General features: G+C 38.1%; 1 protein-coding gene across 2 annotated transcripts in view; it reads left to right on the top strand.

The window, feature by feature from the left end:
* The window catches only part of rnf213a (ring finger protein 213a), a 104,428-nt gene that overhangs the window by 64,429 nt on the left and 25,360 nt on the right, over nt 1–14,639 (top strand). For both annotated transcript variants that reach the window (XM_051714302.1, XM_051714301.1), the window contains exons 49-60: nt 57–241; nt 329–451; nt 1,953–2,063; nt 2,226–2,468; nt 2,552–2,627; nt 5,050–5,084; nt 6,605–6,705; nt 7,575–7,731; nt 13,301–13,475; nt 13,580–13,674; nt 13,888–14,139; nt 14,263–14,395. In XM_051714302.1, coding sequence (XP_051570262.1) covers nt 57–241; nt 329–451; nt 1,953–2,063; nt 2,226–2,468; nt 2,552–2,627; nt 5,050–5,084; nt 6,605–6,705; nt 7,575–7,731; nt 13,301–13,475; nt 13,580–13,674; nt 13,888–14,139; nt 14,263–14,395 — 1,686 coding nt within the window. The remainder of the gene's footprint in view (nt 1–56; nt 242–328; nt 452–1,952; nt 2,064–2,225; nt 2,469–2,551; nt 2,628–5,049; nt 5,085–6,604; nt 6,706–7,574; nt 7,732–13,300; nt 13,476–13,579; nt 13,675–13,887; nt 14,140–14,262; nt 14,396–14,639) is intronic.

Below are 14,639 nucleotides of genomic sequence, written 5' to 3'. Positions count from 1 at the left end.
CAGAAAAAAAACAAAAGAATTATGCTGACAGAAATTGGTAATTTAAATAATTTCAGGTGTACCTAATGGCCCTTCAGTGTTTTTGGAGAGTGTGGTGGATCTGTGTCGCCGCAGCAGGAACGACTGGTACAGAGTCTATCTCATCAGAAAGGTCTGCAGTCTTCAGGGGGTTGAATTTGTTCAGAAACTTCTACCACAGAAAGAGTTCGGGTGGCTGTTTCCTGAGGAGATTCTGCAGTCGGTGGGTTTCAGATAGATGGTCTCGCTGATATACTGTAACTCTGACTAACTGTGACTAACATGAGTCACTCACATTCGTTCCTCTCAGAATCAAGACAGCAGTCAGATTGACCACTATCTAGTGTGTGGAATGGCCTACAAAACTATCAGAGATGCAGTAGCCAAAGCCATGCTGGATGGAAACATGGAGAGAATACAAAAAGCCGTTGAGGTACCATTTACTACACTGTTCCAAAACATATTGAGCTGCCTTGTCTACTGTTTACATATGCAGCTACCTTCTAAAGTCCTGTTGCATCCTAAAGCCCAAAGTATACTTCGGTCAGACGCAAATGTTAGAGGTCTGCGTACAGGATGTGTGATGCAAATTTCGTCATCAGCAGAGTGCTCGAGCACTTCAGCGTGTGCAGCCCGATTTTTCTAACCGTGCGTCTTTGAACATGCAGAACGTGCATGCGCCTGTAATTATTTGCACTAATTAGCAGATCCACAAGGTGGCAACACTTACATTTGAGCCGTTGCTGTCACGGAGAAGCGCTAGTAGATGTAATCTCCGCTTAACAGTGGAGGACGAAGGTGGAAACTGCAACAGTGGATGTGTACGTCAAGAGCGCATGTGTGAGGAGGTCAGGAGATACCTGTAATTGTATAACTCGAGTCTGAAGGAATATAAAGACATCTTTATGGATGTAACTCGTGAAGAGAAATAGTCTGGTGTCTCATAGCAGTCGTAGCATGCATGCGCCCAACCGCATGTGTATGTGTGCACAGAAAATTTTCCCATCAAAATCGGAAGTATACTTTTGGGCATAATTGCAATGGGACCTCATAAGTGACTGATCTTTGAAAGATATTCAGAGTTGTTTAAGGCACATTTTAACAAGTAAACTAGATATTCTGAAGCAGAACTGTATAGTTAGCTTTGTTTTTTGAGTTATGTCGATCCCACATACTTCTGTTGCTTGCAAACAAAGAATACTTTATATTTATTAACGCAACAACATTTCGGCATTTTCAAGACTGATATGCCAGATAAAGCTTGCATGACTGAAATGTGACAGTGTGCTTCTTTCCTTTTGCGAGGGGTCTTTATTTTATTTTATTTGAGTTATGTCTGGGAAATAAAGGGTGTTTGTTACTTGAAGATATTCCGGGTTTACACTCATTTATTCTTTTTTTACTCTGTGTAATTTTGGGTTCATTTTTTAGACACCGGTCTATTATTGTGTTATATAAAAGACCGCACAAAAGTGTCCTGGTCCTATTTTACACCAAAACCAAAATAAACAAATAAGAATTACTGCAATGTGAAAAAAGTTATTAAAATTGTTACGTTTATACATCATAGTAGTACTCCCTTGATACTGCCTTTCATTTTTGCGAATTTTGATTTTAAAACATTGTACAATAGCATATTTTTTACTGAAATAGTGTAAAAAATTACTGTGTTGCGGCAATTAGAATCATCATTGAAAACAATTGAAATAGTAAAAGTAAAACGTCCAGATGCATTTTGGTAATGGGAATTGGGGGGTAAAATGTGCTTAACTTTACTGAAAATGTTAGAATGCAAAAAAAAATCTTCTTGATTAAAATGAAGCCTATATTTGATAAAATGCTTAAATAGGCCAATGAAATACTTGATATTTTTTCTTCACCCCATTAAACTGCTTCATCAGTATCATAAGTCTTCTGCTATATCTTTTTTGAAGGATTGCAACAGCACACCAATGAAGAAGGCTGTTTATCTGCTGATGGCTTTGTTTCGAGAGGTCACCTTCCTGTATAGATCAAACAACCCCAACACGCACCCTAAAACTGCGGTAATGAAAAAGCGCAATACTCAGTGTTGCTTAATTTTGTTACACTTGCAAAATTATAAATATGATATGTATATTTTTACAATTATATAATTAAATATATTGTGAACTCTCAATATTTTGTCCAGCCTGAGATCATATTCATGTTGCCTTTGTTTTATTTAGCAATGTGCTGCTCTTGAAGAGTTCATCAGGAGCTCAAGCGTCTTTGTCAGTGATGAAATGCGAGCGTTTGCCGGAGCGCTGGTGAATAATCGTCTGTGCGCTCTGCGTGTGCGAGCACAAGCGTCAGGAAGAGAGCATGTGCTGGTGGAGGTCACAGTTCACATGGCTGCAGTCCTGTTGTGTGGAAACCTGCCTTTACTTCAGCCACTGCAGCAGCTGGCACTGGCCCCACACAACATGAGGGTACGAGCCCTTCACACCGTCACATCATACAGTCAAATGATGACTGAAGTGTGTTTGATATGTTTATCATGATCTCCTCACAGGCTTCATTCATCCCCACTATGCCCGATGACATGTTGGCTGTAGCGCAGCAGGCCATGGGAAACCTGCAGTGGTACTGTGAGTAGAAATGAATAGTGTCATGCAAAATTTAAAGCCCTGTCAAAATGACACCTCCTTTGGAAAGCTGATTTGTTATCGCGTTTCCCTGTTGTTGCTGATCACGTAAATGCATTAAATTGGACTTCAAAACTGATATTATAGTATAATATAGTTTGACTGGATATTACATACATTACAAAGTGTGTTCCTGATACGTAGTAAGTAGTAATAATAAACACACATTTGGACATTTGTAGAATATACCGTTGGACATCACTATTCATGTTTCCATCCAAGTTACGATTTAAATGCATGGACAAAATCGGAATATCACAAAAACAGTAAATAAAGCAGCATTTCCATCCCATGTGGTCAGTAGAACAAATCAAATAATACATCAAATAATAGCGCTAAGAGCTCCTTTCTCCGTCATTTTATCACTGACAGGGAGGCGCTGTTGTGTATGTTTGTGGTGTGTCCGTCAGTGTAATGAAAGTTTCCGCCCTTCTGACCAGCGTTTATGCTACATTAACAGTAAATGCGTTAATCGCAATGAAGAAAAAATAACGCGTTAAACTTTTTTAATTAATCGCATGTGTTAACGCCTTAATTCTGACAACTCTATTTCACAATAACTAGAGCAACATTTGAGATGACATTGATGATATTCTCTCTGTGCGAATTATGTATTTACAAGGCTCGTTAAAAGGCAAAGTAAAAAGATTTTTGATGCAAATCTCTAGGGCTGCAACTAACGATTATTTTGATAATCGTCTAATCAAACGATTATTCAACTGTTCGGCGATTATTGCAAGGATTAATCATTAGCTCTTAACGGACTATTCAGCTTGTGCCCTGACTTAAAAGGTTGTATTAAATGTGCTTGCTAACTATAAAAAGGACAAAATCATCTTTTAAAAATACCTCTAAATGACATTCACTGAATTACAGGAAAAAATACTTTTTATTAAGTTTAATTCGGTAAAGAAATTCACTGCAAAAATACTATTGTTATCAAGTGTTTTTAAAATAGTCTAAAAATCCTTAAAACAAGATACATTTACTTGAGAAGTAACATATAAGATATTTAGACTTGCTTTAAGAGAATGTATCTTAAATATAAGTGTATTTTGAATATAAGTGATTTTTTCACTTTGTTATACTTCTGCAAGTGCATTAAAGAAAATATATTCAAGATCTATTCTCTAAAAGCAAGTCTAAATATCTTATCTGCTGCTTCTCAGGTGAATGCATCTTTTTTAAAGGATTTTTAGATATTTTCAAATATTTGTATTTTTAATATTATATTCAGCATTCTCAGATAACAATTTTTTCTTCTGCAGTATAGCTGCTAAAGACAATGTGTGTTGTTTTAAGGAGTTTTAGATATTTATATTGGAAAACAAGCCAAAACAAAAACAAATCAAAAATGTATTTTGTTGCAGTGTATAATGGGGCGAAGACTACCCTCTCTCACATTTCTGTTCACTTCAATCCATCTTAAACTCACAAAAAAACAAACTCTCTCTTATTAATAAAGCTGCGTATTGCCAATTTTCTTCACGATAAGAAATGCACAGTGACACATATATTACAGTTCAATAAGTCATGAGCCATCACGTTATAATCTAGCTGCAGTAAGCGCACATGAGGGACGAGCGTCCCCGTGACAGAGTGTGCCTCAGCCGGGTGCAGTTTCAATCTCTCCTCCTTAGATCGGGACATTTGCGCAACTCATAGAAGAGGCGCTGACCGCACAGAGAAATGGCAGTTTTGGAGTTATTTACATGACCTGCTTTATTAAATATAACTGCATTAAAGCTGCAGCTCCAGCTCTGCTTATTTCACAATGAGAATGCTTCTGTATTTACTTATTTTGTATTATTCCCCCATACTTTGTGATCTGCATAACCTGAAGCTGTTTGGAAAGTTTAGAGTGCATCTGAGCTGTGAGCTGATTTCTTTCTCTCCTCAGTCAGGAACTGCAGGGCTGCTCTCACACATCATCATTAGAGTTTTTAATGTGATCTCATGTTACATTAAATGAGATCAAACAACTATTAGACCATGGAAATATTTGTTGACAATTTTTATTCGACGTTGCTGATAATGTAGACTAATCGTTTCAGTCCTACAAATCTCTTTTCCGATATAAATTCTATAGGAATATATTCAGTAAATATCGAAGTTTATGTGCATGTCTTATCTAATAAAAATGCATCCACTTGAAGTGAGCATGAAAGTTTTTATTTGCATTTTGGTGTTTCCATCCAACATTTTTTATGCAGCATCTCAAAATTTGCATGAAAAAATGTGGATGGAAACCCAGCTATGTGTTATATCTAACACTGTAGAATTAAGTAGAATTTGGGTGAGTAGAATTTTGACTGTGCCTTGATACATTTGATCTTCCTAACATATCATGTTTTGCTCTTGACAGTCTGTCCTAATGGTCATCCATGCACTGTTGGTGAGGTAGGTCATGTGACTTAATGTCATCTAGCTTTACAGCACTGTATTGGCAGTCAAAGCACACATAACTTAAAGGGGTCATGTCATGAGGAATCACATTTTCCTTGATATTTTGACAAATAAGTGGTCATTCTGCTATAAAAATATACTGTACATTTCAGAACTCAAAACATAATACCCAGTGCAACAAAAGCATTTATTGAAACCAAGCTGCAAAAGCTCCTCATTCTCTACTTCCACGACTTCCCTACGTCATTAGGGGGCCTATTAATTCATGACTGCCTCTACAGCAACAACATCAATGCCTACTTTACGTCATCGCACCCTTGGCCAAGCCCACTGGTGCTCAGTTCGAAACAGAGAGAGAGCAGGACAGACCAAGGAACTCTAAAGGGACAGACAGGCCTAGTGTGGCCTACTAACTATCCCTGAACACCAAAGAAGACCCTTCTGGACTATTTTAAATTATTTTTGTATATAAACATGCACTACACAGACATCTTTGACCGTTGTCATGTATCTCACACTGCTTTTAAATGACAAGGTGTCAAGTTACAACTCTGAAAAGTAGACCCTGATTCTGTTTCATTCAGCTGCTCTGCCTCTAGCTGTTTTAAACACAACCACATCCTAGACACGTTCTTGCACCCATCAGCACTATTTTTAATTGTTGGTGTATGTAAACATGGACTAGATGGGCGCCTTTGACTGTTTTGATGCGTTTCCAGTGATGCGTGCCCCAGTGAAGGCGAGACTGTTTGTGTGTCCGTCACTATGCCTTGGACTATGTACAGTATGTGTATCGTGTAGATATGTCTTCAGCGTTTTTCAGAGTGTTTTCAGCTCATATCAGTGTGGATTGCTTGTGAACCAGTCATAATACGATTCAAGCTTTGCAATGAAACTATTAGTAAAGGATCAGGCAGTTAAAAATCAATATTGGGTCCGATCGCAAAACCGTTGAGTAAACAGTTTCATTCATGAATATTTCATGTGTCATGACTGTTTGACAGTTTATGGCACCGCTGTGCTTCAGTGAACAGTTTAATATATTCGGATGCAATGTGTTGGGTGTACGTTTTGTGTAAACCCTGATATGTAGTTTTTATTGTTATATTTTTTTGTGGAGCGCTTGTTCATTCTCTTCTGATTAAGTTTCAAATATAGCTATTTTCAAGGGGCTGCACAATGTTAGCCAATCAGAACAGTGGGCATTTACATTGAAGTGAGACGCTGAGGACAAAACCTAAACTGAGGGACAGGGTGGAAAATGATCATACATTAATAATTCTGATTGTTTTGGTGCAAAAAAAAATAAAAAAAAAATACATTTTTTTTTTTTACTAACATTATCAGTGGACCTCAGGGAAAATAATAAAATTAGAAAGAGTATGGCATGACCCCTTTAATGCAATGTAAAGCCATATGTTCAGAGCTATCAATGTGTCAGATACTATATTCACCTTTTTTTGTCATTATTATGTTTTTAAATATTGAAAAAATATCTATTTTCTTCACACTAGTGTGGTCAGCCCATGGAGATCAGTCGTTGTCCTGACTGCAATGAACAAATAGGGGGCGAGAACCACCGGCCTGTACAGGGCTTCAGAATCATTCAAAGACAGTGAGTTCCTGTGACCATGAAAGCTGTTCATATTGTGTTTTATCTTGTTTGATAAATATTGGAATTTCAATGATTTCATTTTGACCAATAATATGTTTCAGATAAGCTTGACCCAAGCTGTCCAGAGCATGGGAGCATGTTATATTACACGCTTCAAAGAAGGTCATAGGCATAGAGTTAAATGTAGTCCAGTTGAGTTATTTTTCCCCAGCGCATAAATTTACTGATACTGTATATTTATATGTGTAAAAATGATCTGCTCAAAGTCATTTGAGTATTTCTTACAAAAATAAAAAAATAAAACGAGTCACTGGTAAACTTCAAATAGTAAGCGTATGTGCATGAGCATCAACAGAGCACAATCAGTTGGACTAAAATATTCATTTTGTTAAATATTTGTTTTGGATGTCAGATTTAGGTTTAAATCTAATCATACCCACATATTATGCAATAAATGATATATATTTATAATAACAGTAACTCTAATGGGATTATGACATAGTCTCTTTAAACAATTTAAACCTTCTACAATCTTTATTACAGGCTCTTAGTATTCCTGATCAAATTTGACTGGATACAGTAATCATGTATTTTTTATTTATGTTTTATATTTCTTTTAAGAAATGTAATAAAACTAACTTCACTAAAATAATAACACTAAATTTATGCATTTCTTTTGGAATATATATACAGGTATATATACAGTATATAGAGCATACAATTAAACATTTATATTTGTTTTTTAATAATAAATACTGGAAATACAATTTGGCTATTTTAAGTGATTAATCGATTAATCAAAGAAATGAACCGATTATCAAAATAAACATTGGGTTTCAGCCCTGTAATTGTTTAATTTCTCTTTGTAGAGGGGATCGCACTCAGTCGGGGCACATTCTGGGCGCTGCACAGAGGCGTGACCATCCTGACATGCAGGACACCAAGAACATGTCACCAGCGCCCTTCACTCTGCTCAGACTGATCACACACATGTCCATGCTGCTGGGAGCTGAGAACAGCCCTCAGGTATCACGCCTGCACACACCATTCTTCTGCCAACTTGTTTTCTGAAAAGTGTAGCTTTTCCAAATATAATATTTTTTTCCAACAAGTAGTGAATCGACTTGTTTTAAAACATTTCAAATTTCAACTCAGTTTAATTCATCAGCTTTGTAGCGATTTTTATCTTGATCTTTGTTATTGTATTGTAGCATAATAAGTGAAATACTGCTATTTAAAAAAGTGTTTTTTATTAATTTGTGTAAATTTTATGTTGATTGAGTGTAGTTACTTTAAGACACTTTTATAATTACTTGTAGTGTAGCTAACTATGTTTTATAATGGTGCTTGACTGGCGCAGAAATTGCATACCTACTTTTAACCCTTAAATGCATGGTGTTTCCCAAACATTATTTCATACCTCGGAGACTCGGCACACATATCTGTCACAATTGGATCTACAAAATGCCCAGATAGTGCAACAAAAAAGCATTTTCAATACAATGAGTAAAAAAGAATAAAATATTATATATTCTGTTGCATTTTAATGTTTTTTTGTTTTTTCAAAAATGAGAGACGCAATATAATTTTCATATATGGGATGCAGCTGGCTGTCAAAAACATTGAACTGCACATAACACATAAGCTAAAAATGAATTACACATACTGTATGTATTTTTTAGTCTAAATAGACGTATAACTTACATCATTTCAGCAGTACCTGTACACTCAAATGACAATAGCCAAATCATACTGTTCACGTGTTGTACTTGCTGTAGTTTACTTCCATATTGCTTCCTCATCAAAAAGCAATGTCAAATATAAATCAAGTCAATCACTGAAACAACGGCGCCACATTGTGGAAAAAGTAACATGTATATTATGTTTGTGTACATGCATATGGGACATTTATAATTCACCATCGTTGTGCAGGAAATCAACGTGAAATAGCAGTTATTTGTATGAATGTAGTACTCATTTGTCTTGTAATAAACAAAGAAACAGATACCCTGTGATAGTAAACTTATATAGAAATAGAATAAACATAAAAATATGAGTAATGAATGCACAATTGTACTTAAATATGTGAGAAGAAATTCCACCTCCTGTTTGCCTCCGAGTTCTGTTGGTGTTTATTTTTGTAAATAATGACCGTCTGAAGGCGGTCACACAACGGACGAGAAGCAGGACACGGCACAGGTATCAAACACGGGGCACGACGATGCGGTTCAGGTTGCAGATAGTACACACAAAAGTTACAAAGGTTTTTCCCTTGTTCAAGAATGAAGAACGCTAAAGTAATAATCTATGTCCTTTGATAATGATTTGGGTTGAATTTAATGGAAAATATGCGAGTTGCTCACTGTGGCGTGGCAGAAATTTCGTAGTTGTAGCTGTGTACCTTCATTGAAAACAGTTGTTTAGAATTTTAGAACACGACATGTCGTCCACCAGACGTGTCCAGTGTGTGACCCCCTTAACTCCTCATTGTTCAACTTATTAAAAGACTACTTGCCAAAAAAATAATAAATGCACATGATTTGAGTTGAAATTAATTTATTAACTAACTTGTAGAGATCATAAAAAGTGATCTGAGAAGCAGGAAAGATGACTCGCAATACCCAGATGAGTGGTCTGATATGTCTTAATCCCCAGATGTTTGGTTGCTACTCAGAAATATCAGACCGCAAGAAGGCGCTACTGACCAATCAGAATCAAGTATTCCAGAGACCTGCGTAGTAAGCAATTATAAAACTATATATATATATATAAAATGTATGTATAAATTGGCGGCCACAATATTGGAATAATGTACAGATTTTGCTGTTTCGGAAGGAAATTGGTACTTTAATTCACCAAAGTGGCAATCAACTGATCACAAAGTATAGTCAGGACATTACTGATGTAAAAAACAACACCATCACTATTTGAAAAAAGTCATTTTTGATCAAATCTAAACAGCAGCCATCACTCCAACACCTTATCTTTGAGTAATCATGCTAAATTGATCATTTGGTTCGAGAAAATCACTTTATATCACCATTATATCAAACACAGCTGAAAGCTATTTGGTTCATTAAATGAAGCTTAACATTGTCTTTGTGTTTGTTTTTGAGTTGCCACAGTATGCAATAGACTGGCATGTCTTAAGGTCAATATTAGGTCAAAAATGCCAAAAAAGAAACAGCTTTCTCTAGAAACTCATCAGTCAATCATTGTTTTGAGGAATGAAGGCTATACAATGCTTGAAATTGCCCAAAAACTGAAGATTTGGTTTACACTACAGTCTTCAAAGACAAAGGACAACTGGCTCTAACAAGGACAGAAAGAGATGTGGAAGGCCCAGATGTACAACTAAACAAGAGGATAAGTACATCAGAGTCTCTAGTTTGAGAAATAGATGCCTCACATGTCCTCAGCTGACAGCTTCATTGAATTCTACCCACTCAACACCAGTTTCATGTACAACAGTAAAGAGAAGACTCAGGGGTGCAGGCCTTATGGGAAGAATTGCAAAGAAAAAGCCACTTTTGAAACAGAACAACAAAAAGAAAATGTTAGAGTGGGCAAAGAAACACAGACATTGGACAACAGATAATTGGAAAAGAGTGTTATGGATCTTAACCCCACTGAGCTTTTGTGGGATCAGCTAGACTGTAAGGTGCGTGAGAAGTGCCCGACAAGACAGTCACATCTATGGCAAGTGCTACAGGAAGCGTGTGGTGAAATGCCACCTGAGAATCTGGACAAACTGACAACTAGAATGCCAAGGATCTGCAAAGCTGTCATTGCTGCACGTGGAGGATTTTTTGATGAGAACTATTTGAAGTAGTTTAAGAAGTTCTGAAAAAAAAAATCAAATTGTAATAGTAATTTTTCACGTTATTAATGTCCTGACTATACATTGTGATCAGTTGAATGCCACTTAAAAAAAAATAAAAGTACCAATTTCTTTCCATAAGAGCAAAATCTGTACATTATTCCAAACATTTGGCCACCAGTGTATATATTGTAATGGGTTCAGGATGGGCAAGGAGGAAGGAACCGGCAGAACAGCCAACAGAACTTTAATGACATAAATTCAATTTAAAGCAACATAAAACACAAAGACGCCCACACACACAGTGGCCGCGTGTGTCTCTCTCGAACTGGCATCTCCAGCTCCCTTTTATCTCACTTTCCTGCTGATCAGCTGCTCAGCGCTGGCCGTGCACCCTCACGACCTGGTCATGCCCTCCTCCTCGTCACACTCCTCCTGCCCAATTCAGGCCAGGGCACCATCTGGAGTGACCTACTCACTCCCCCTCCCCCCCATCTCTGGAGGGGAGACACTGCCCTTCCGGCCGTTCCGGTGGTCCACCATGCCTCCTGGAAGCCTGGGGAAAAGACAAGGAGAGGGAAAGGGCAAGCAGGAGACACAGAGAGAGAGGAGAGAGACAAAAACTTGCACGGCGGTCCCCGGACACGCTGTCGTCTGGTCCTCAACCACTCCTCCACCCTCTGGCGGACGATAGCCGCTCCTCCTCGGGCGGACGGCAGCGAGTCCTCCAACCCCTGGCGGCGACTCTATCTCCCAGTGGATGGTCACGGCTCCTCCCCTGGCTGACGGCAGCGGTGAGGACTCCACGATAGCGCATCCCTCCTCCTTCCCGGGTTTTGGCACCAGTATAACGGTTCAGGATGGGCAAGGAGGAGGCAGAAAACCGCAGAACAGTTAACAGAACTTTAATGATATAAATTCAACTTAACGCAAAATAAAACACAAAGACGCACACACACACAGCGGCCGCGTGTCTCTCAAACTGGTGTCTCCGGCTCCCTTTTATCTCGCTATACCGCTGACTCAGCGCCATCCATGCACCCTCACAGACCGGCTACACCCTCCTCTAGTCACATATAAATATACAGTATATATATATTAGGGGTGTAACAGTTAAAATTTCTCACGGTTCGGTTTGTACCACGGTTTCGGTATGGTTTGGTATTTGTTATGTTCATAAAAAATATATATTACTGTGCAATTCAAAGTAAAATATTGTATTTGGTAACAAACACTTCAAGAGATTTGCCCTCACCACAAATCACCATGATTTTACCAGAGTAACCATAGTTTAAACAAAAAAATCATAAATCATAGTAACCACAATACTATAGTAAAACCAAAGTTACTATATGGAATCTACAGTATTACTGTTGTAAAACAATGCTTAATTGTATCAAAACTATGATTTCTGCCAAGAAATCAATGGTGACAGCAGTTATTGTTAATTCAGTCATGGCTACTACAATATCTCTATAGTAAAACCATGGTTACTGTATGGCTACTACAGTATTACTTAATAAAACCATGATTAATTTTCGTTAGTGTCCTTAACAAATTTTTTTCTCCCTAATTACTAACTCAACATTTAACTTAATACATGCATCAACATACAGTGCATTTCATACTCAACATATATTCAACATTCGGAAGCTGTACACAATTATAGAAGGAATAACCTTGCTGTTAAAATGGATGCTATAAGGGATGTCGTAACGCAACATGAGTGTTTTAATCATATGCGGAATTCCCACATCTTCATCAACGGAGTAGGGCAACATAACTTTGGCAATGAACACTCCAAGCGCTTTAGTTATTGTTATATGTCTGTCCGAACTAGCACTGAGTTCCTTAAAGACGGAAGGGATTGTGTCTGTGCGCAGTTACGGGCTCACCTGCGGCTCTGTGTGCGCCGCACGCTATCTATCCTCGGGTGATGTCGGCGTGAATAAATAATCAAACATCGATGTATTACCAGTATACGGCACTCACATCAAGCAATGTCTGCAAACAGTGTCTGTTTTGTAAAGGTTTTATGACCATCGCTGTTGTGATTGGCTGCAAAAGAAAAAGTTCCCAGACAGGAGACTTGAATGACACAGGGGCTTCTATGTTGCGGCTTGTTTTCTCAGCTTGCCATTTTCAACTTCACACTAATGCGTGCAGAACTGTGATGTCATCAACTGATTTAACATACTTACACTCTCTGTAGAAAGTTGACCCACGTGAAACACAGATGGAGTGTGTCCAGGTGCATTAGCGGAGGTTACAACTGCGCATGTCTATTTGCAGCTTTATTTTCTTTGCCAAAGTGTATGATCTAAATATGAAGGGGAAAAACACTTACTGTATTTTCCGGAATATACGTTTTTTTTTTTTTTTTCATCAAAGGTCCTGCAACTTAGTCCGAAGCGACTTGTATACATAATTTATACGTAACCGGTGTCGGCTGGTCAAACGCACCGCACCTAAAACAGATGAAAACATCAGTCATGGAGACGGTAGAAACGTTGTAAAGTTGCCAATTCAGAATATTTGAATAATACTCTTGAAGAGGCGGGGTTCAATCTGAATATCATTTGCATATGTCAGCAGAGCAGAGTCAGTCATTTTACTGGAACATAAAGTTGACATTTTGATTAAAGATGTTTTTTTACAAAATTGCCAATATGGGTGATCGTTCATAAAAAGACCAGTAACATGCATTAATAAAATAGTCAATTTTGATTTCATGCTGACTTTAACTTTCCCATATCCTTGCCTGTGCGTGTTCAGAGTATCATTCAAATCATCAAGCCTGCTGTGCTGGATCCCGGGCCGTTCCTGATGGCTCATCTTCTGAAGGACATTGAGCAGCTGAGCAGAGCTCTGGGGAAAGGTGTAGATGACACAGTCATCTGCATCAATCTGACCATCCACAGTCTATTGGAACCACACCAGACCAACCAGTGTAAGAGCAAACTCAACTCACCTTACATGGAGCGCTTGTTTTGTGTCATTTGTCATGGGGTTATCCTGTCTCAGAAATTCATGAAACATGGTATTTTCAAACAGGGCCTGTTCAGTATGATCAAATCCTTTCCACTAAAGATAAAAGAAATGGTTGGGAAAATGCCATGAATACTGATGTCATCACACATCAGCTGAAGGTAAACAATGTGCCATGTTTTACTGCATCACAGTGGTCAACATTATGTTGTCTTTGAATTATGTTCTTATATGTATATTATAAGATTAATAGAGTTGGTAGCTATATGAAACAAAGGCTAATTTAAAACATTTTCAGTTTGGACCAAGAATTTTCATTTCATTATTTGCATTATTTCAATTTCAGTTTTTCTTTTCATTCTCTGATCTCTCAGGTGTTGGAGCATCAGCTTAAGGACGTGAACGACTTCATCAGGAACGATGAGCGAGTGTCATCTAATCCAGTGTTGAAGTTGATGTTTGGAGATCCGGAGCTTTTCCTGCACTCTCTGCCTCAGAAGTCCCTCATCCACAACTCCTCTATCTGGAGCTGCAGGAGGAAGATCTCAATGCTCAGTCTGGCTCACATTGTGGAGCAGAACGATGGGCGGGACACTCTGCCTGTGCTCTGGAGGTTCCTGCAGAAAGTAAGACATCCAGCAACCGGAGTGTTTGTCCTTACATGCAGTTAAACAACCAGAGATTTGAGGTCATGATGTCCGCTTCCTAGACAGGCTGTTTGTATTGCGCTAACCAAGTGTTTGTTTTAGGAGGCAGAGCTTCGGCTGGTGAGGTTCCTTCCCGACATCTTGGCTCTCCAGAGAGATTTGGTCAAGAAGTTCCAGAACGTGACAGACTTCACTTACAACACCATAGCAGAGTTCCTACAAAGCCAGAAAGCAGGTACTGACCAAAACAGACATAGTGGAGAGAGTCAGTTTGCACGGTTTGTGTTGTTTTTGGAACAAAGATGTGTACGGGCGTTTGAGCTGATGAAAAGGAAAAACCTTTTAAAAATCTACTTCACATAATCTTTGTATTCTTGTTGGTTCCATGTATGTGTGTGTGTGTGTGTGTGTGTGTGTTTGTGTGTGTGTTTGTGTGTGTGTGTGTGTGTGTGTGTGTGTGTGTATATATATATATATAT

The sequence above is a fragment of the Myxocyprinus asiaticus genome, chromosome 13 (assembly GCF_019703515.2).
Source record: "Myxocyprinus asiaticus isolate MX2 ecotype Aquarium Trade chromosome 13, UBuf_Myxa_2, whole genome shotgun sequence".
Taxonomy (NCBI): domain Eukaryota; kingdom Metazoa; phylum Chordata; class Actinopteri; order Cypriniformes; family Catostomidae; genus Myxocyprinus; species Myxocyprinus asiaticus.
Note: the sequence above shows the minus strand (reverse complement) of the source record. Positions and strands in the feature narration are given on the sequence as shown.